The 24198-nt window shown below is 33.4% G+C and overlaps 1 protein-coding gene across 1 annotated transcript in view; it reads right to left on the bottom strand.

Annotated features, from left to right (window-relative positions):
- SGCZ (sarcoglycan zeta) overlaps nt 1-24198 on the bottom strand; it is a 174503-nt gene that overhangs the window by 45536 nt on the left and 104769 nt on the right. Inside the window, exons 3-4 of the mRNA XM_053975625.1 lie at nt 20151-20238; nt 1912-2034 (exon numbers count right to left, since the gene is read on the bottom strand). Of these exons, the coding sequence (XP_053831600.1) occupies nt 1912-2034; nt 20151-20238 (211 nt within the window). The remainder of the gene's footprint in view (nt 1-1911; nt 2035-20150; nt 20239-24198) is intronic.

Here is a 24198-nt window from a genome sequence, read left to right as displayed (position 1 = left end):
TAATGCAGTTAAAAGAAAAGGCAAAACTAGCAATGTAAGGAAGGATAAGAAGTTAAACTAAGCCAGCCAATTGCCTAATTTTAAAGTGAGAGACCCTTATTATACAAATATATAACTGCAATATCTCTAAACCAAAAAGTACTACTTCTGATTCCATATTTTTCTTATCTGGGAAATAAATTGATACCTGGATTACTACCCTGTTTCTACTATACCTTTCTGCTTGGAATAGGCTGCATACATAAATATTTACAAATAAAAATGTTACAAAAATAATCAATGAGAAGCTGTCAGCTTATCTTTCAAGTTTTTATTAATCAAGAATTTCTTAGACTGACTTATGATAGATTGCTTTTAAAAGTTGAGCAGTAATAAACATTCTTCTGATTTGAGGAAAAATAATATACAAAAAATCCCACATTGCCATGGTAGTTTATAAATGCCCATAAGCATATTCTGAAAATTAATTGCCAAAATAAATAATTTATTGGGCACATTCACAGTGAAGTATTTTCAAAGAGACATTATTGATTGCTACAGAAGAATAGAAAATATTTTCAGTGTAGTACCACCCTTAAATAAATACATGGGAGAGATTTATCTCCAAATAAGCACATCTTATTTTCCCTTTTTTATATTCAACTTTTATTTTATTTCTTCTTCCATAATTCCTTTCCTATATTCACCCCAAGGCACCATGATAATAAAAAACACAACCTTGAGAAAAATAAACAAAAGAAAAAAATTCTGGTTGATGTTTGACATTATGATTTCCTGCCAGGTTTCATCAGTCATATCATGCCATGTGGAGTAATACAGTCTGATTGATGCTGCTCACAGGGACTCATCACCTTTCATGTGTTTGCTGAAGAACTTAAAGGTATCACACAATCTTTGGATAAAATTAATTCTTTTGGTGCCAAGTGTTTGATTAAAAAGTAATGATCATGACATCAAAAACTTATGATTGCATTTCTCTGTGGTGGGGAATCTAATTCTTAGCATCATTTAAAAATATTTATAATTGATGAAGCAACTTATAAGTTGTTTTATTTTTTAACTTATGATAGATACTTTGACATCTCCTGTATCAATTGTATATTTAAGATTATTTTTCTCAGCATTTAGTATTATGACCAAGTTTGAGCCTTAGCAGGATTCAGCATGATTCTCTTTGTCCAGGTTTTTCCACGCTATGTATGATGGGGCCCTGCTTTCCTGCAGTTTGCTGAACACCTCACTGCCCGTGGAAAGCAGTGAATTAATTCCTTGTTTTGCTTTGCTTGTGTGTGTGACTTTTGCTTTACCTAATGAACTGTCTTTATCTCTCCACCCGTTAGTTTTTTTTTTTTATTTTCACCCTTCCAGTTCTCTCCCCCACGCACACTGGTGGAGGAGTGAGTGAGTGGTTGTGCAAGGCTTAGTTGGTGGCTGTGGTGAAACCATAACAGTAACCTTTATTTCATTATGAACTAATATAGCCAAGTCAAGGCAATTTTTTCAGCTGAGCCTCATGAAATCTTAATTCACATGGAAGTTAGACTTGATGTTTTGTATACAGAAAAAACAAAGGCTACCATATATATATAATACTATTTTATAATTTTGAAGGAGCATTACCTAAACAAATAGCACACACCCCAAAACAATACTTCATGGTAACGTATAAAGCCAAAACACAGTGGTAAGTGTGACTTGTACCACAGTTGATCCTGTAGAGTTTAAATTAAATCTACCTTTAGAGGAATTGATATTTAAATAACGCAGTATTTTTTTGTTGGTCAAACAATCACTGATAATGAGATGTTTGCTTCTCCAGTGGACTAAAATTTTGTAGATTGATAGTTTATTTACTACTAAAGGTATTAAAAATATGTTTACACGCATTTAGGATCTTTATGATTACCATACCTGTTACTTTCAGTCTGTCAGCTCCAATGACAATCTCATCTTCGTCTGCAGAAAACAATACTTTTCCACTGTCACTTGCCCTCACTTCAAATCTCTTACACTGAGCTTCCACAGCATCAGCTCCTGAAATCAAGTAAGTGATCATTACATCTAAGATATTTTGTAAGGATTAATCATCAGCATAAATTGAATATTCAAAATATATTGAATACATGACATTTTACTAAAATATTTGGCTTTCTATAAGCCTGAGAGATAATTCACATTATAAAATACTGCTAAAATAGTTTACAGAAATAACTATGAAAAACATCTATTTCAGCATTATATGGAAATCAACACTAAAATTTAGAATGTACTTAAACACCAAGATTTTGAAATGCTAATTCAGACAGAGCTTCATGGGGTCTGTTCAGTTTAAATTGCAGTTTCTTGCCAATAAAAAAGTAAAGATAACACATGACCCTATTCCATCAAGACATACAAATCAACACAGCAGAAAAGGATACTTTTAATTCAGTTCTACTGCAAATTTAGAGAATTAACAAAAAAAAAAAAAAAAAAACACAACAAAACACCAAAACAAACAAAAAACATGGACTAAGATATCAAAATTTATGTCATATTTTATGAAACAATTTTCCCAAATGTCTCAAAGCTCAAAAATCCTAAAATAATTCTAGAAATGGACAGATATATGGATTGATCTAACTGCAATGAAGAAACTTTGCAGGTATTAAGACTTTTACATTTACTATGTTTTTCAATTTACAGGTTTTATTCTTACTCTCCAATATTTTGCATACTAAATTGTTTCTGAACATTTTATTTTATTAATAAGTGAAAGTAAACATTATTTCTGAGAATGGTGTTGAAAAGCAACCAACTGCATAAAGCACAAGAAGATATAAGGCAAGATACATTATTTCAGGGAATAATAATCTGAAATTTTCTCTATGATCCCTAATTAGACTTGTAATGCATTCCTGGAATAAATCTATATGTGTAAAAATTATGTGGAGAGCATTACAGACAAATAAATTTATATATGTTATTTCAATTTAATAATGTGGCTTAAAAGTTTGTAAAAAACTCCTGCTCCATAATATGTAAGTTTTTTATTTAATATGCAAATGCATCATATCAATATGTAATAAAGAATATAAAAATGGTGATAATGAATTTTGGTAAAGGAATTGCCTTAGCAGCTCATAATTTGCAGAATCAGCTGTGTGATAAAAACAATCCCTCTTACATTCAGATGAACTTATGCTTGTACTGTAATAAAAATCTGGCTATTTTTGATTCACAAAGAAAAAAAATGAAAAAAAATTATCAAAATACTTGTGATTATGCATTTTGTTGAACTTAGATATGTTTATTCTGTAAATGTGTAAAATGGTATTTTTTTCCCACTCCCCTCCCCCAGAGAAGTTTTTTTTGTTTTTTTTTTTTTTTTTTTTTTTTTTTTTTTTTTTTTTATGTGTTAATCAGGTTGTTGGCTTTCTTTTGACAAAATACAAAATCTTTATAAAAACAGTGGCAGATTTCAGATTTCAAATGCAGATGTTTGGGAATGCCCTTGTCCTGCAACCATACTTATGGTTCAGATAACCAAAGGATAATTACAAATAACTTTATACTAAATAGTTTCATCTTTATTAAAGAGCTGATGATAGCACAGCCACCTAAAAGTAAGTGGCATTATAAGTACTGTGATGTTACTAATTTACACCCATCAAAGTTGTTAGCTCTGGAAGGAAAAGAAATTAACAGAAAATGTGTCAGAAATCAAAAAGAGAAAAGACCTGCCACATTCTTAGTCATTATCTATCACTGTAAGTGACAGCCCATGTTTCAATAGCAGCTTTTAAAAACTCATGATGTATTTAGGATAATTTTCATGAAAAATTACTTAAATAACAATGGTCTGGAACTTTGACTAAGGAATGTATATATTTTAGATGTTATTTGTGCTGCTTCAGAATCACATTTTATAAAAGTACACCTAGAATTCAGCTAGTCCAAAATATCATTACAGGAAGTAAATAAATTTTAATACTAAAATAAATGGGATTTTACTTAATGTTTCACTCAGGACTTAATAGTGTATTACTTGGTATTACTTACTTATTGCTGAAATGGTAGTAAGTGTGTTCAAGGCACTTGAGAGATTACTAAAAAACATAATACATGTTACACCTGTCTTTTTGACATAGAACCAGGTGTGAATGTTATAAAACTGGTTTAGAAAAGTTAAACTGCCTACAGAGTACTCAGTGCTATCAAAATGGAATTCTGTTTCGTTTCATTTTCATTTCCCAGTTGAAATAGAAGCAAGAAGTTGCATTTGCAATGTATTAGGGTGTTATCTTAGCTGTAAAGCAAATTGCTGTCTTCCAAAAACACTCTACAAACACACACGTCTCATAAAATGTCTGAATCTTTAATAGTACTACTAATAAAAACAATGCATCAAGCCTTAGAATATTATGCATGAACAAAGGAAGTATTTTAAAATTCTAATCTCAAACTTGTAGAGCCATCACTATTTTCAGCAAATCATATCTGCTTGAATAATGCATACTTCAGTCCACAGAATCATGTATGAATATCTATCTTCTAAATTCTGTTTGGAAAGGTAATTTCTGTCAAACACATGGCTACTAGAAAAGCTGTTTAGCTTTGCTACTTCTTACTATATTGCTATTCTACTTCATACTAGACATGGAGTTGGCTACATAACAGCTTTAATCGGGTTAAAGAGGTGTTTATGACAAACTCTTTTTTCATCTTGTGTTCAGGAAAACTATTTACTTGTAAATTCAGATGTATAATTCTCAAAAAATTATTATGTTTCTGTGAAATTCCTTTCATTTAAAGTATATAGATGAAAAATATATGTATCATATTCATATATACATGGTATGTATTGATGGTTTATAACACATATCTGGTGCACAGCAATTGTATAATTGAAACTAGCCTTAAACCAGCTACATTTAAAATGGTACAAAGCCTAAAATTGTTCATTTTAACTGTAGTGAAGACACATTAAATGAAAATGTTGGGCAGTACATGCTGTACTTTTTCTGTAAAAATAAAATTATGGTTCTGTAATCCAGATTAACAGTAATAGAGATTAAATTTCAAAATAAAAACTATTTTGAATTTGTAGATAGTTTGACTTACTAATTAAGTAATATAATCATAACAATATGAAGAATGCATGTTCTAACATTTTTCATTTTAAAGTCAATGATTACTTACAGGACTTCATTATTATTCAGAAATAATAATTAGAACCATTATTTGCTGTGATAATAAAAAGTAATAAGAACTCTCCAGTCTTACAAGGTTTAGATATGATTACAAACACTAGCATTGTGTGTCTGATTTCTCAATCACCTTCCATGTCCACCTGGCATACAAAAAATTCAGACACAGAAGAACATAAAAAATCAACAACCTTAAATTAAATATAAGGATAAGAATTCAAATGGAATTAACACAAACTGATCCTTATAAATGGGAAACATAGTAAAGTTCAATATACTTTTTTCTGGTTCTTTAATGAAAAATAGATTATTTAAACACTTATTAAATGCAGAGTTTTATGCAGTCTGGATGACAAAGAAAGTTACTTTTATGAGAATGCGTTGATGCTTCTGAGATTGGAGATTTAAGAGATAAAGCATTTTTTATAAAGATTCAACATTCATCTGGGTCTAAAATCAATTTTTGAGAAGTATTCACCTAGATAATTTTTTTAAATATTCATAGAAATGTTAGATATTAAGGTATTTTGGCCAGCACAGATCTTAAAAAATTTTCAGTGAATGCAAGAACAATTGTGCAAATGAAGGATTCGTACCAACTGAACAGAACAGAAGCACTGAGGAATTTGGAAAAGAAAAAGAGAACTTTCAGCTGAGGGCAAAACATCTACACAAGCAAAGATTCACAACAGTCAGAACATATTCTGTGTTCTGTTTGCTGAGGAAGGGAAGGGACCATCTTCATTATATCTAAAAAGTGTGAAAGTAGAAGGTAAAAGACCCCATAGCTCACTCTCAATAGATGGTGGCCTTGCTGTAGAGATGTCAGAAAGCTACTGTTTCTAGGAGAAGTTGATCTTCAAGGTTTCCTATTTTGAATGATTATCTACTCAGAGAAGGGAAACTGGAGCAAATGCTGAGTGAGAAGAAACAAAGCACACATTTGTTACCTTTTCTGGAAGTGAACAATAACAGCTGTCAACCTAAATTATTAACATAGAAATAAGGCACATGTTATTATAAGAGGAAAGTTAGTAGAACCATCTGAGTCATATCCATTAAAGATTAGTGATATAACAGGCTTAGGACTTTGTCAAATGAAATCTGACAGAAAAGTTCTGCCTTCCCAAGCAGATTTTACTTCTAGGAACTTTGTAGAATCATAGAATCATTATGGTTGTAAAAGACCTCTAAGATCATCGAGTCGAATGTTAACCCAGCACTGTCAAGTCCACTGTTGATATGGTATATCAGTTTCACTGGAAAACACATCTGAAATATTGTCTGTCACCTCTGCAATAGATAGAATATATCCTTCCTGTCTTCGTGGTGCATCTTGACAGTGGAACCCCAGCCATGAAAAGAGTATGTGGGAGTAGTATACAAGCAGCAGCAGATAACACTCTCCATCCTACTTCTATATGAGGCCACAACTCAAGAGCAATTCTGTGCTTTTCTGCCTACTGTCCCTAACACATGGTAATTTCCATGAGACTGAGAAATTACATTGCTGAGCAGACCTTTGGTCTGATCAGATACAGCTGTTCATAATTTCATCATTTATGAGCAATACACATGGGGGAATGAAAGTAAAATGTGATTCTTTGCTTCTTGAAGGTTGTTTGAGCTTTAAGTCAACATATTTCTTTTGCTTCTGTAATGATTAAAAGGATGTGCATTGTCTGTAATTTTAGCTATAATATCTTAATTGCTTATATGGGTCCTTAGCCAAGAAAGCCAAGCAAGACACAGGAAGATAAGTCAGGCACCAAAATTTATCTGTAGGACTTCACAATGTATTTTTTGCTCTTTTTATAATCTCATTGAGGTTAATTTACTCAAAACGTTATCTAGATTCTTGAACTTAGTAGCAAGTAAAATGACTTTTGTATCAGACTGGTTTTTCTCACAATACTATAGATGTATTATAAACATGCAAAAAATATAATAAACATATATTAATAATAAAGAAATTTACATGGTTTCTGTAAATGGATAAATTTTAAATTAGATTATTAAATAAAATATTTAAATATAAAATAAATAGTAACTTAAATTATAAATAAATATTTATTAATTTTTATTACCAGTTTTCCTACACATTTTCCTTTATTGTCCAGGAATCTTTCTTTATTACATCAATAAATAGCCACAATATGTTAACTTCTTTTTATAGCTTCATTTATCAACTTAGCTTTCATTGACAAGCTTAAAAGTCCAGCTCATGCAACTGTATTATTTATAATACATATATATTATTTATAAATCTAACATTTTTTGTGCACTACAAAATGGGAATGGGAGTAGAAAGCTAATCAGTTTCCTTTAGGTCAGAATTATAGCCAGACTTCCTTATTGAATGTTCTACCAATTTACCAGAAATTCTACTGAAAAATCTCTACATTTCTGCTTTATTATTTTCTTAAAAATAAATCCAATGTTTGACTTATTTGCATCTTTTGAGGCCTAATCTCTCATCTGCATGCTGTCTAAAATACCTCCTAGTAGTGCAAGGGGCTTTATGCATCCTGCTTTATGACTCTGAGGTAACTGGACTAAAAATGAAACTGGATGAAGTGAAATACATTCATGTAACCAAATGGTTCTTTACCTTTCCTCTTACTCATTTATCCTCTGACCTTTTTAAGTAACTGTTATGGATCTTACTTTGTAAGAATTAAAAATAAAAGCATTTTTGTTTTCTTTCTTACTGGTAATATTCTCTGTAAGCATTAGACAGTTATTCTGAGAATTTTTTCTACCCAGCGGGCATTTGGAACATTTTTTGGTGTTTTATTAATAAAAATTAATAGCTAGCAAATATTTTTGCCCATATTCACAGAATCATTCAGGTAGGAAAGACCTCCGAAATCATGGAATCCAACATTTGACCTATCTCCACCTTGTCAATATATTCTTTATGTACCCTTGTTATTAAGAGGCTAGCTTTCCAACTTCCTTTTTTTCCCCCTGACTTTATTAAAAAGATACAAATTGTTCTTTCAGATGCTTTGGCAGTTTCCCACAGACTTTAAATAAAATCTGTTGTGACTCAAAAATATTGTATATTACTCACAGTGTAGTGAATTAGACCATTATAATGTTTCTGAATGCAAATCAAATCTTTTTGAGATAAAGAATTGAATTAATCACACTTGGAGAGAGAAGACCTAAACAAAGGACAAAAGCTACCAGAGTACTCAGAAACTTTCTTGAAAAAGAAATGTCAAAAATCCCCTATTCAACATTTTTACAATATTAATTTAATACTGATAGCTACTACATAAGACGGACTATAAAAGTCTCATTTTCATAAACTATTTCTCCAATTATCTGCTTTAGCTAGTGAGTTCAAATATCCTGAAGCTATCTATGCAAAAGGTCTTAGCATTTTATATAATCACACTTTATCTGAGAAAGATTTAATGAAAGAATGTACAAAATACTAAAAGACACACATGACTCATCCACAAAAAGGCTACCACTGGGTATTACTGGGTAGTAAAACAAGAGAAAAAATATAGCCTGATTACCAGAAAAGGATAATGTTAAACCCATCTGCAGCTTTGCAGTGAAATGCATTTGCAGATTTCTAAGCAACTAGCATCTGCTATAATGGCGGCACAAGACGTTGAGGGCTTAACCCAGCTCTCAGGATTTCTGCATTACCCATTTAGGAAATTACTTGTCTCCTTGCCCTTGACAGTGGGACAAGAGCCAGAGAGATGTAGAAGCAGGATAAAAGCATATTTGGTCTCTTAGCTTCTGGAAGTGTCTCTTTTGATTAATGTTCTCAGTGGAGTTCATTGTTGACTTGTAACACATAAGATGAAATTCAATTCACCGATGAAGACATCTACCTCAGCCAGTTGCCCTGCTGACACTGAAATTCTGTGTCTTTGTGATTTGAACCACTGCCAGATTGTCTACCTTTGAAATACCCCACTTATGGAAGCTACATTGATACCCTTGGGAAATCTAAAGTGTCCTTAAAAGAGTGTACGATCTTGTATCTGGAAAGAAATATAAACTAGATGCAGATGGATGTGCAAATTTAGAGACAAGACCTGCAGCACAGGTGCAGTTTTTGTCTGCACTAGCTGAAAGCTTTCACATCAGAAGAATGGCAAGCCGACCAGAATCACTCAATGAGAGAAAAATAAATGTGCTAAATTAGCAGCTGGCTTTTTCTTCTGCACCAGAAACAAAATATGGTAGAAATCTTAAAGTGTGTGAAAACTTTGAGGTCATAAAAAGTCCAGATGCTTTGGAAATATATATTATAAAAGAGCAACAAAACAACTTCTGCAACCAAAATACCTGTGCAGAATAACACAAAAGCAAAATAATGAAGTCTTGGAACCCCAATGTTGTAATAACTTATTTTAAAGGCAAGGTAGTCCTTAATTTTGATTTGGAAAAAAGTGTTCACTCTATATTAATTTGATCTCTAAGACATGTTAGTGATTCAGTGAATGATAACTATTCCCAGTGACTAATTAATTTCAGATTTATGGAATGCTTTTCTTCACAGGAAGAAATCTAGTCAAGTTTAAAAATATTCAGCTAATCATTAATTCAATGCCATCTGTTCATAATTCAGTTACAACTACAATATTTATCACTCTAAGAATAGCCTAAGGAAAAATAAGTTATTTTCAGAGATATATTTATGTATTAATTTTTTTTAATCCATAATAAATATATCTTTAACAATGTTGTACATGCTTGAGACAAATTACATCAAGACAGCTCTGCCCATCTACAAATGGCACAATTAAATATGTCTAGTATTGGCATAATATGGAATTTAAAATTTAATCCTAATGGAAATTAAAAAAAGGCAAATAAAAAAATTCATTTATAAATAAGCACAAAAATGCCACAGTGTTCTAGCTGTGGTTATTAATTGCTATTTTCCAATGTATTTTTAAAGTTACAGTGTTACATTGAAGTTGGTTTCGGAAATATATTTTTTATGGGATTTAGAGCAGTGCAATAAATAGAAATTAAACTTCAATATTGATGTTTTTAGAAAACAATATTAATTACAACATAACACTGAGATGAAATTTCTAATAGTCTAAAGATATGTGAGGGGAAATTCCATAAAACGGAAACATTTTTATTATTTATTTTTTAATACTAGTAATCTAATTGATATGCACCAGAACTTGCTATCTAAGAAGTCCACAATCTCATAGGGACAAATAATTTTCATGGGCAAACACAAATGTTTCCAACCCTGACTGTTCACTTGCAAGAATCTCTTTCACAAATAGAAACAGGCTAATTTCCCATAGATGCTTCAATAATAAAACTGATAGAACTCAGACTTTTTAAAGATGACTTAGCTGAAGAAAGAATCTAAGTCTGCAATCAAATTACTTTTCATCCCTATGTTTAAAAAAGCTCTTTGCTGTTATTTCAACACCTTTAACAAGATCAGCATGCTGTTGAATTTCTACCTCCAAGTCTTCTCTACAAATCTGAAATAAAGAACACCGGAAAGATCTCACTGTTCTTCTCTTTCTTTTAAATTATGTCTTTGTATTTAATTAACTTAAAATAGGCTTCTCATTTTTTGCCTCTATTTTGTCCTTCACCCCTTAGAATAATATATTCCTGACAATATTAGTGAGCTGTCTGAACATCAGGGGAAAAAAGGGGTAAAAATAAAATCTTAATGTCCTGTCAGGTCCAGATGTTGTAGGTAATTTAATAACGCTTAACACCCAGCAGCAGCCTTGTGAATGTCACAACGCATGCACAGCAGCTGTTTTTGAAGTTAAGTGAAGTATTATCCTCAGATAAAGCTAAAGACAAAGAATTAGAACCATCTTTGGAAGATGTATGCTACATCCTTCTAATCCACTCCTATACCTCTAAAATAACCCCATTTCTTTGACTCTTAGGATGTCTCTCCTACAAAAGGAAACCACTTCTCCTTCCCTGCTCTGAACATTTGGGCAGTAGTTACGCTCTCTGTACTGGCTGACAGCATGTGGGTAACAGCAGCAGGACAGATGGCAATGGATTAATGTTTAAACACTAACACCTCTGCACCACCATGAAAACACTAATTACCTCTTCCCACTCAGACTCTACTTCTACAGTTAAATCAATCAACTGGTCATAGTTCCAGGTCCTCTGATTTGTTATGGAGTCAGGTTGGGTGGGATAGGAAGAGAATAAAATATTTGAGAATTACAACAGAGTACCTTTTTCTCCCATTTTTCAATGCCAATTTTCTAGAAACAGGGAAAGGTCCAGACTTGTATTGAAAACACAATAAGGTAAAATAAAAAGCCTATAAAGCACCAAAGTAAGCAGAGGATTGCAGTACCACTGCCAAATAGCTATTGCTAATTTAAATCTACTTCAGTATATGTCCAGGCTCACTACAGATGCTCTGGGGTCAAAGATAGCATTGAGATGAAATACTAAGGCAACGAGCTGAGGCTCATACCGAGCGGATTGGACACCTCTCTGCACAGTCAGTGCTGTACTCCTGCTCCCCCTCCATAATCCCTGCCTGGAAAACACTGATTTAGCGCTCCCTTTCATCATTTTCATTTCACCTCTAAAGTGACAGTGTGTACAGACCATTGTGCTTTCATGAGAAAAAGAGGCTTGTGGTGGCTTCTTTTTGAAGACTCTCCTGCAGGAAGCCAGCACCTCACCAGTCCTTAGCATGCCAGGTGTTCCTGCCAGCACCACATCAAAAATAAGGTACTGGACCTTAAAATTCCCTCCAAATTTAGATCATGGACAAGCAAGGAAAGAAAATAAGCTGCATGTATTTTGTCTATGGTACAAAAAGAGAAATATCAGACTATTTATAAAAGTCCAAAGTATGTTTTTCTTTTTGTCTGTCAGTTACGGACAGAAAAGATGCTTTCCACGTTAGATCAATACAACTTCAGATATGAACTAACATGAGCTGTACCTTGTATCCGAGGTAGAAATAGTCTTCCTGAGCTCAGACTGAGGGAAAGAAAAAGAGAAGAAAAGTTGGATCAAGACTCAAATGACAAAAACTTTTAGAGTCTGAAGAAGGTAGAAAGAAGAAAGAAAATATACTGAATGCAGAAATAAGGGGAATGGGAAGAGGTCTTAAGACTTCAGCTCTGGAAGTACTGAAGTTATTAATTTTAAGATTCAAATATTATGTATAACACACTACTGAGGATGATAAAACTTAAGGCAAAGAATCATATCCACTGCATAGACATTTTGGATGAGCTGTTTAATACCAACAATGTATAAGCACTCTCTCTCCCCTGAAATAACCATGCTGAAATTGCACAGAATTCATTACTGTCCTACTGCTGCTTGAAGTTGTGTTTATTCATAAAGAATTTTAAATTCTTTATATCTCAACTGATGTGATATGCTCTTGTATTTTAGGAAGGAGTTATCAGGCTAAATAATGGCAATACCTACAAGAAAGAATTACTACCTGGTCCTAATAACTGGCAGATATCTTACTACTCTATTTTTACAGCAGTTTTCATGTAGCAATTCATGTGGCAATGAGGGAAACTTAAGATATATTTTACACCATATAGTATTTCAAATATTAAACAGCAATGTAGTGTTATGTCTGCACATAACACACAATAAGCTCATAATATATAAAAGATATTGCTTAAAAACTGAAAATATACCTAATTTATCAAATGCAATCAGAAGTACTGTGTAAAGCATCTTTCTCTTTCAAAGAGATGTTGTTAACAAAGCACAAACTGGATAGAAAATGGTTGATGTAATATATTTAAGAGTTTTATGAGTTAATTGTGTAATGGATGTGTAAAAAAGTATTATTTTTCAATCCAGTTAATGCAAGGGCTTGTCATAAGGGCATAATTGCCATAGCTGAATTTCAAATGCACATATGAAGATTAACACAGAAAATGATGCAACTAATTTACAAGTGAAATAGAAACAAAAATTAGAAAGGAGTTGTCTGCCTCTTGATGCTGAATTAAAACAAACCTCAATGCTTTCTATTATTTGTAAATTACTTAAACAGAGAATTGCAAGAGAAATATGGATGAATTTCAAATAAATTGTGATGTTAATTTTTCCAGGATTAATTTGGCAGACTTATCAAAGTGCTGGCAAATAGGTCAAAGTTTGGACCAGTTTTCAGAAACCTTCACCTTCCCCTAACACCACACTTCAGGGTAATTAATTAATGGGAATAGATTATCATGATACTTTAGCCGAAGTCATTAAGAGTATACATTAGGTGAACTCCTATCACAAAACCTGTTACAGCACAGATGCTTTGTAAAATGACTTTTCCATGGACTAGACAGACAGAAACGGAGGCAACATTACGTTGCACTGTAAATTATGAGGAGGGATGAGACTCAGATTCCTGCTGGACATTTCAACTGTTATGAGCAACACAGCTCACTTTCTGACTGCCTCTTGGCTCATCTCACGTGCTTTGCCAGGAGGAGACGTAAAGGCATATGGCCTTCCAGGCACTGCTCCATCATTCCTTCTGCAGTAAATCCTGAAGCTGAAAGAAATCCTTTAACGCTGCAGTTAAGTACAAGGTAAACTAACCTGTATAAAAAAGAGCAAGCTATCTCCCATTTACCTCCATTTAAAAGATCTGACAATGGATTTGTACCACAAACTAGCACAGGAATTGTATTTTCACTTCCTGATAAACTGTTTATATTCCTACATTTGGGAAGAGTGCTTAACTGGCTATAAAAGTTAAAGAAATATTATATTTTAAAATTAGTACACTCAGAGTGTATAAGATTTTGCTGTGTAAATTATCCAAATATTCTCTGAATGACAACTGCCTAGTCTAAAGGTAATAGGGAAAACATCAACCAAGTGATTGTCAACAGAAAATTCTAAAAAAATCTGAAAATATGTAAGCAATGCAAGCAATTTAGCCCAGAAATTATGGACTCTGTGTTCATTTACTTTTGTATTAGAAAATTAAGAGGAAGTGAGCTAACTATAAGTTGAAAACCTTTGCTACAATAAGAGTAACTTGATAAATGAAAAAATGTCCCAAAAGAAGATTTTAAGCTATTACATATTCAGTCTGAATTTCAATGTGAAATCCTCCTCTTTGTATATAACTGCAAAAACTGGACTACTAATTCATCTAGGTATGGTAAAATGAATTGTCTACATTTATCATTTGCATACATGAAAATGGTATTAGGGACCAAAATTTGTGTTTATTCAGTCTGTATTTCAGTTAAGGAATAGAAAGTGAGAGAGTGCTGAGAAATGGATAACTCATTTATCTGGCTTTGTTTTGCCATATCTTCTTAGCAATAATAATTATCCTACTGTACCACAGTGGTTACAAGAGCAATTGCGTTAATATGGAAATTAGACTAGCAGAATATTTAATGTAGTTCAGATTTTGGAAATCTCACTGCAGTTTGGAATGACAGGTAGGCAAACCTCTTTGTAATTAGAAGGAGCCTTCTTTCATGTATTCCTGACAAGTTCTAATCCATGTTTGCCCAGTTGAAGGGCAGAAAATGATGAGGGCTTGTGAACCGACTCATCCCTTCCCACCCAGCACCCTACTACAGATGAGACAAGAACAATTGTGCAGATAAGAGAAGAGCCGAGACCATTTTCTCCCTTTTCCAACAGTGAGGAAAGGATGTATGTTTATGATCATTCTAAAACCACCCTCTTGCAATACATGCAAAAAAGACCTTACATTTGAGTCTACAGTGCATGCAAACAAGAAACATTTCTTTTCTCCTTAAGGATGTTATTAATGGATACTTAGTTCAAGTTCATAAAAATCTTAAGTAAATGTTTGACAATAATACCAAAGATTTAGAGCAACATGTATACACATATTTGTACATGTACCTTATTATTATTGTATATAGAGTAAGAATATATTATAACATTTTGTTACCCCCACAGATAATTCTAAAAGCAAGAATACTTGAAATATTGTATCTTGCTTCATATCTTCATTGATATCTAAATGTTTCAAAGGGAACATCAGAAGTGGCATTGAAGTGATGAGTTACCTTGAGGACCTCAGAAGAAGGATGTGTTACCTGTTAAGGTATCACTTGATATAAGCATAGGAAACTGCCATATATGATATAGATATGGATGATGAAGGAGACTCCCACTCCCACAAAGTTACATACCTGCAGTTTCTAATGTCCAACAGTTTCTGCACAATAAACCAAGTACTCTTGATGGAACACCGCAAAAAAGCAAGCAAATTTTAAAGAAAAAGATCTCAGAATACACAAGACAAATTTTGTGGTAAATGTATGGAAAGGATCTCCAAGTTTGACAAGTTGTTTGAGTATATCTTTTAGCAGTGTTATCAGTCTTTAGCAGTGCTGTAATTGAAAATCATACATCTGCCTGCTATTTTCAAAAAGTAAATGCAAGAATGTGATATAACTTTGGTATTCAAATATTTTTTCTGAATTTGCATGGCTCTGGAGATCTCAGTGACTAGAGACAGGTTCAGGAGCTCTCCAAAGCTGTGACTTCTACAGGTCTGGATGTCTTTAAGAATTATGATTCTGTCTGAGGGCTCAAAGCTTAGCAGAAATTAAATGCTTTTTTTTTTTTTTCATATTTCAGATATCCCTAGAGTTCTTTATGAATAGAAGAGGGTCAAACAGTAGCAGAAATACCTGTCAGAAACAATTATTGCAGTAAGGAAAAAAAGTAAGAAAAAAATACCTCTTACCAAAAAAAAAAAAAAAAAAAAAAAAAAAAAAAAAAAAAAAAAAGAAGCTGAAATAATAATCCAACCTGAGGATGAATTTACATTAATTACAAATGTGTGTTTCAGTTGCAAATGTCACATTACATTTCTTTAGGGCTTGCAAGCCTAACGTACTCCACTCAAAAGCAGACAGAGATATCTAAGATATGTGCAGACAGCATGGAGAAAAAAGACTTGTGGCTCAAGGTGAGCAACTAATGTGCATTTCTTAGATCGGTAGAAAAAAAGAATAATTTTCCATATAAACTCTGCAAACATTGATTAAACAGAGAAAAAAGGTTGTGTAAAGGTAATTCTGTGAAATGCACAATGCAGAAGTATTAGCAAGTAAGGGTTGCAGGGGAGAGATCTGACAACTTATCCAGAAAAATTCAATGGATTGTCATCTTTTCATCTTTATTATATATTACATACAATTCACGTCTGTGCTACATCTGCTCCATTGGTCTTAAATGGCACGTCTAAGAACTGAAGGCTGTGGAGTCCTCTTGGAGATCCAGACACAAACTTGGCAGCTTCCAGACCATATGTCATGAATAGACTGGAGTACAAACCAATGTTTCTTGCTCAGTTGGTACAGATCCCAACAGAAAGCATTGCTACAGCTGTGACTTTCTCTCTGTACAGATTTTGGTGCCAGTATAAAAAATGCTGTACTGCAATAATGGGTGTACCCTTGGTCTTGTATGACCTGAAGCATAACTTGAATTTATACTATTTAAACATGCAACCACTCAATCATCCAATACACTTAGTTACTTTTTAAAAATTTATTTAATACACTTTTTTTCACTCCTCCTAGGTTAGGATGTTTCCCAAGATGTCTTAATGATGCACTTTAATGACATATTTTGTCACTTACAGAACTGAATACCCATTAAGAGTTTCACTGGATTTTTTTTCCATCTCCCTGAGTGAACATATAGCCTTCTTCCTCCCAGCCCAATAACAGTAACACTTTTTTACACAATCCATCGTCCCATTACAGTTCTAATTATATGCTCTTAAGTCTGTTTTAGTCTTACATGGCACAGTTTCAAACACCACAGAAAGAATTTTTAGTTGGCATGAGCAGAAATTTGGTTGCCAAATAGAGGATGAGACCAGCCTATTTGCTGGCTTGTAATATCACTTCAGTTCTGTGAAATGTGGATAAAATGCCAATGATATCACATGTATTAAAAGTGCATTATCATCCTTTTGAATGCACTGACATCCTTCTTTCTTTGTAGAATGCTCTTGCCATGCATATTAATTTGTAGTCTATTTTTTTAATGATTATTATTCAACTCTTTAAAGACTGAACAGATAATGACATTTCAAAGTTTTAACAAGAAAATTTCTTTCCCCAAGACATGATAATTTGCTTTTTTGTTGCTGTTTAAAACATTTTTCCTCACTGTTTATTTTTATTGCTTTCATTGGGCAACTACACAAACAGCTGCTTCAGCACACATCACTAGTGAATTGACAGGGAGCATTTTTAGAGACAAAGACTTTCTGGGGCATATTTACAACTAAAAAAAAAAAAAATTCTTTTGTAAGCAATCTCTGCATAGAAAAGTCCCCTCCCATTCTTTCAGCAGATGTGGACATGCGCTTACCTAGGCAAAAGTAAAAACTTTGTCTTTCACAACAAAAGAATTTAGAAGGGAGTGCCTTAATAATATATTTTTACTTTTAGGTTCCTGTTAATTTCTTTGATTTCTTAATAGTAGAATATCCAGGTTTTACTGATTCTGCTGGAAGTTGTGACGGTCTTTATTAAGTAAGAAGTATTTTATAAGAGATAAGGAGTATTTTAACGTGCATCCAATACTGCACACTAAAATAAAAAGATTTTTATACCGATATAAGAATAAAAAGATTTTTATACCGATATAAGAAATAACAAAGGCCATATATGAAACAAAGAGGAAGATAGATTAAGAAATAATGTAAATCCAATATTGCAATTTAACAAGATTCAAGTCTCCAGAGATGGCACCAGCTGCACACCAAGAAGCTTAAGGTGTTCGCCCTAATGATGGTAACATAAAACCACATGTTTTTTTCAGGCTTTCATATTTTTAGAATATTAACCTCTAGTGTGATACCTTTAAGTAGGTCAGTCTCAATACACTCACACACATTTTCAGTCCCGGATTCACTCAGCCAGAATAGTGTCAGTGATAAAAATATTATATCTATTTCAGCCAATGTGAATGTCTGCCATGGGCAACTCACCTTTTTGCAGTTACCAGCTGAAGTAGAGGTTTTAACAATAGAGTTACCAGATGATAGAGAACTGCATTTTGTAATTGCACTGGGCAAGTACAATATGGCCAGAACAGGTGTTAGCTTAATTTTCCTCACCTGTACCTGCTAGCAAGTCTGGTTACCTTTGCACAGTCATTCGATGTGGTTGTTCAGGGAAATCAGTGCAGATGGCATGTCACTGTGTGCAGTTGGAAAAGATTTTTACAACTAGAAGCCACTGACTCCAGTCAGTATGAAAATTTAGTATAGGTTACAACTAGAGTTTAACTTAAAATTATTTGTGGGCATAACCTCAGCACATGAGGAAAAAACAATGTGCAAAACACATCTTAATTCAGAAGTAAAATGAAAAAAATGAAAACACATAATGTCTAAGGGGTGTCTCCTTGAATTTTGTATACTAAGGTCTTACGAATGTATGTTATATTTTTTTATCCCATTCCCAGTCTGTGGAAACCCAGGGCACTGGGGATATTGCTCTGTCTGCTCTGGGGCATCCTGACTCCCAGGGGAGCAGTGACTTTGACCCTCATTCACAGAGAGAACTTCCAAAGCCTCAAGGTAAAATAGAAACCACAACAGTGTGAAATAGATTGTAGAGATTGTAGATAGTAGTGTAGTATGTCACATGGGTGAGAAATTTAGGTTTTAGGATTTTTAGTATGTTATAGACGGGTTCAAGATGGAGGATATAGGGTGTTGCCTTGAGTTCCTTTCTTCTTCTTCTTCTTCCTCTTTCTTCTTGGGTTTAGGCGATATCTTGTAATTGGGTAGAAAAATCTGTATTGCGGGTCTTTAGGGGTAGGTTATTGGGTTAGAAAGAGAAATAATCTAGGTGTCACTTCTTAATTGGGTAGTTTAGTTTTTGATTAGACTTAAAAGACCTTGCAACACGAGGTCGTTAGCCATTTTTGCGCTGTTTTTCATGCACGCAGACTATGGTGCAGACAGCGTGATGATGTTTTGATAAGATAACAATAAACAGAAGATGAAGACGAAAACGTCCAATGCGTCTCTCCTTCTTGACACAGAACTGCTCCAGGAGGGTCTCCCCTGCCAGGGGAGCCCCCAGGGAGTTGCCCAACTTGAGGCCAACAAACTCACACCAGTCAATATATATTGTTTTGTAGCAAAACTAGTACATCACTTTTTAGTGAATTTTTTGACCAATATTCTTAAAAATAAATTAATATCAGTACTCTTCTAGTTCAGAAAATATAAAGAAATATCACTTCATATTTATTAACAAAAAAAGTATGATTCATACAAAAAACAAAGTATAATACAATAAATTTCATGAAATGGGGAAATACATGTTAAGTGAAACAGATAAGTAGAGGATTCTTTTATATCCATTTCATTTGGAACAGCTATATTTTCTACTTTGTAAAATACGTTTTAATGAGTGACTGGCAGTATGTTAGCTTTTCATTTAAATTTTGTAGTGGCTAGGAAAGCATTTTGGTTTTTGTTTGGTTTTTTTTTTCCTGATCTTTAACATTCTGTTACTCCAACTGCTTTGAATATGTGCTTATACAAATGCCTTACAAAAGTGACAGGGCCAAAGCAATTGCCACTGAAATAGTGGAAGACTGACAGAAAGTGTAAAAAAATTATGGTTATTGTCCAGCTGAAAGTGTTGTTAAAGCATATTTTGCTAGGCTTTTTCAGTTTGTTTTGTTACAATGGTCTCAAAAATAATAATTTTTCATTAAGCTGTTTTCATTTTAGCTATTTTGAGGCTTTTCTAGTTTTTATTCCTTGAGCTAATGCTGAATCATGCTCTTATGATCCATTGTATGCAATGGTTTTCGAGTATGATGATGATATTTTCTTTCCTGACTTTTCAGTAATATTTTATATGTGACAGTAATAAATGCAACCTATTAATAAAGCTAAAGTGATAAACATAACAGTCAATAAAGAACACTCACCTACTGTCAGTTGTCCAGTTAACTGTCCCATGTGATTTCTTGCATTCACTGTTACATTTCTGTCAGACTGTAAGACCAGTGGACTATCCTGGGAAACATGTATGAGACAATAAATGAGAGAACAAAAAATTGAGGTAAAATTAAATTAGAACTTATTATTAACATGCATGCTGAGAGGGAAGTTGTGTCAACAGCTTTTTAATTTTTATTAAATTAAATATCATTAAATATTTTACAAGTCAATTTTTTATATTAAAGAATACCAAGAATACTATATTAAACCTGAAATCTTTGTGCATATAATCCCTGCTTCAGAAATTTCTTTAATTTGGGTTTTAATTACCTGTTAATATTACAAGGTTCCAAATTCAAAAAACCTTAATGCAAACCTGTTCTACTAGCCTTTCCCATATACTGTTAACCTATACTTTTCCAACTACCTAACCAACACTATATTGTATTATCCTATTATCTGCACAATGTATAATATTTGCATTGCACTTACTAAAACCTTACAAACACAGATAGGTGTTTCTTTGAAGATAAAGAGAATTGTTACTCTCAAAAAAACAATGAGAGCACTGGAAGGTGAGCCTGATCCACTGCCATTAGTACCTTACGGGTACTATTAGGGATCAAACTGATACAGCAAGGAGACAAACACTTTATGCTAAATACAGTCTTAGCAATTTTGGAGTCAGTTGGCAGGATGACTACATGGCTTTCAGCATCCAACTAGGTTTGAGCTTTTGAAAAAAATGTTTGCATATATAGGTGTAAGTGTATCCTGTGTTCAAAGCCAGCATAAACAATCCAAAAAAAAATTTTTGCTTCTTGAAGAATGAGGAGCCAGATGCACTCCTTTAGGGGAAGCACAGATGCACAGGAAAGGGGAAGAGCTTCAACAGAGAGCCAAGAGAAACAGCCTAAAAAAAAAGTGCAAGCTCACCAATCATGCTCTCATTGGAGTGGGGTGAGTGCATAAGAAAAGGAAAAAAGTAGGATTGTGACTGCTGCTGCAGAGAGGCACTTTTCTCCCTGAAATCACCTGATACCACACAGCTCTTTCCCTGAAGATTGTCGAGAGACCATGGGTTACTTTATTGCTTCTGGCAGTTTGCTAGCATTCAGTATGCTTACATATGTTTATCCAACAGCATGAAGACATCTGACAGAAACAGCTGGGGATGTGCCTTAGGTAGGAATGACTAAAGGCTAGGAAGATATTTGGGAAATTTATTATATACTTGTTATATTCATAGATTCTTCCCTGGGCATCTATTATTGGTCATCCCTGGATTAAGCATGTAAAGGTTAAAGAGACCTCGCATATGAGTCTCTTAATATATTGGCTCTTGCTGTTCTTAGAAGTTTTTTAGATAAGAAGGAAATTACACAAAGAGACATAGATAAAGATTTATTTTTACCTGAATGATGCATAATTTCTCTAAAATTTTCTGTGCTTTACAGTCCTTTCCTTTGTATGCAGAGTTTTCCTGTACAAGAAACATTCCTCCCAGTTGTTTTCACTATGATTATGAACTTTAAATGATAATCAGTTCCCTGGGAAGCCTTAAATGACTCTGAGCTAATTTCAAGGAGTTCAGGTGTATTTAATCTCTCACTGGACTATGCTATGACCTCTCCAACATCCTGCCAATTAGCTCTGCTTCACAGATTCTGGCAGATGAAAGTGACTGTTTGGCTTGTCCATCTTTCCAGATAAAAAGATATAATTATCAGTGAGACATTGTGTGCAATTCTACTAGTTTGAGATGAACATGTTATGCAATCAAGGGAGCTTCTAGCAACAAAAGCAGCTGTTAAGAACCTTTTCCTCTCCACTTGATTTCCACTTTCTTTATGGTCTTTTGAAAATCACTAGTCCAGGCAACTGCTGCTCTGGAAAAGGTAGTTGTCCTAATAGGCATTTGCAAGGCCAAAGGTTTTTAAGGAGCCCTTTTCACTTTTGTGTAGTCACTTTTTGGTTAAAAGTCTTCTCAGTCAGAATAATCTTATCTTTGGCAAGGGATACAGTCATGCCTATTTTTGCCTGTTCAGTAAAGGTTTGGACACTTACACTCACAAAAACTGATCACAGTCTGAATGAAGGCTTCTTTCCTTTCACCATAGAAAAATACTTAACATAAACCTCAGGCTAAAACTTGCCTCCCAGGTTCTAATTTCAAAAAAAGAACCTTGTATATCTGAAATACAGGAATTCTGAAATACAAGATAATAAAAAACTAGGCGAGCCAGGCCTTCTTTCTTCTTTTCTTGTCTTATATAAAAAATAAAAAGAGGGCTGAAGAAGTTAAGAACTTAAATTTATATTCCTCATTTTCTGGATGACAAATACAGAGCAGCAAGTTTAAATACTGGGCCAAAGAAAACACAGTGGCAAAACTTCTATCATGTTAAGCAGTCCAGCATTTCATCTTGTAATGATTTGTTATGTTTACAATTACATTGCATTTTATTTTATGCAGGAAGCACCTAAAGACAGGGGTTCAAGGAATTCAAAAATAATCTACTCAGAGGAGCTAGACATTCAGAGTAGACTTAGCTGAAATATGTGGAATTACTGATGAGCATAAAGTGCAATGAATATCACACATAGGAATACAAACATATCTAAAGCATAAAAACACTGGATAATTTTCTCTCTCCATGACCAGACCTGCTACTTTCTTGGTGCAAACTTCAGTTTACAATGATTTGTGATGCCATTTCAGAAATTATACTGTAGATAACAAAACCCAACAATGGAAGAACATTCTTACAGTTACATAGAGCTTTAATAATGTCAATATGCTAATAACTAAAATATTATAGAAGGATATTGTCAGGGCCATGAGGGCTCTACCAGCCCTTACTGACCCTACCAAACATCCCTGGGGGACCCATTTCAGTCCAGCCCCCCCTGAACTGAACTCTTCTGGTTCATTTGTGCTACTTGTCTCCCCTCTATCAGCCCCAAAGCATTACAATTTCAAGATAAAAGGTAAAGCAGATTAAAATGTTACAATAGTTACTTCTTATCTGAAACAGGTTTACAGCTATGATTCTTAAAAGTAAACACAAACTAATTCATTTAGGGGATATTTTCAGAAAGCTTTCTGAAATTTTAATCCAGTTATAAATACAATGAAACCTTTGAGGAAAAAAAAGGTTTGGTTTTTAATTTTTTGTGTTTGTTTGATTTGCGGATTTTTGAGTAAGAATCAGTTCAGTAATAAATATCAACTTTTAGTTTTAGAATTAGAAGAGCATATAATTGTAAGTATATGAAAGACTGATAGATTAAAATAATTTATAAAATCATTTTACCAAAAAAATATTCTGCATGAGCAATCATAGCAAAACTTTTTTTTTCACAGCTGGTTCAATTATTTTTAACATATTTTGGAAAAATTTCATGCATTTTGTACAGTATTCAAATAGGCAATCCCAGCTAATTAGCTCAGTTTTGAAGTCTTTCCAAAATGAACCTTTTAAATTAGAAACACTTTAAATGGAGCAATTTAATTCCAGTTAGTTTAATAAAACATTGGTTTACTTTAGGTAAGGTGGTATACTGTATAATTAAATATATTCCCAAATTATGCTCAGAACACAGATAATTATAATACCACCAACTTTGACACTCAGGAACCATACTGATATGTCTACATTGTTAGAGTGCAAGCAGTGGCTCTTTTATGATTTGATTTCTGTGCTTAGGCAAGTGTAACACTTCAGGTCTCTGGACTTCTACACTGTGTCACACAGATGTGAAAAATAATGTAATAAGCAGGTAGGACTCAAGATCTGTTATTCTATCTGCTGGCAATTTGTAAGATGCAGTGCTATATATTCTTTTATTTGAGTCTACCTCAAGTATGGGCAGCCAAAATAATTATGACAGAACCTTTCTTTACAGGACACTTCTCAAACATACCCTGATACACTAGTGACTCAGAATGCCCATTGCATTACCAAGGTACCTTTACAGAAAAAAGAATCAGTATTAAACTTTGGTTTGCTGAGAAACTCACCATTATCAGAT

The sequence above is a fragment of the Vidua macroura genome, chromosome 4 (genome assembly GCF_024509145.1).
Source record: "Vidua macroura isolate BioBank_ID:100142 chromosome 4, ASM2450914v1, whole genome shotgun sequence".
Lineage (NCBI taxonomy): Eukaryota > Metazoa > Chordata > Aves > Passeriformes > Viduidae > Vidua > Vidua macroura.
Note: the sequence above shows the minus strand (reverse complement) of the source record. Positions and strands in the feature narration are given on the sequence as shown.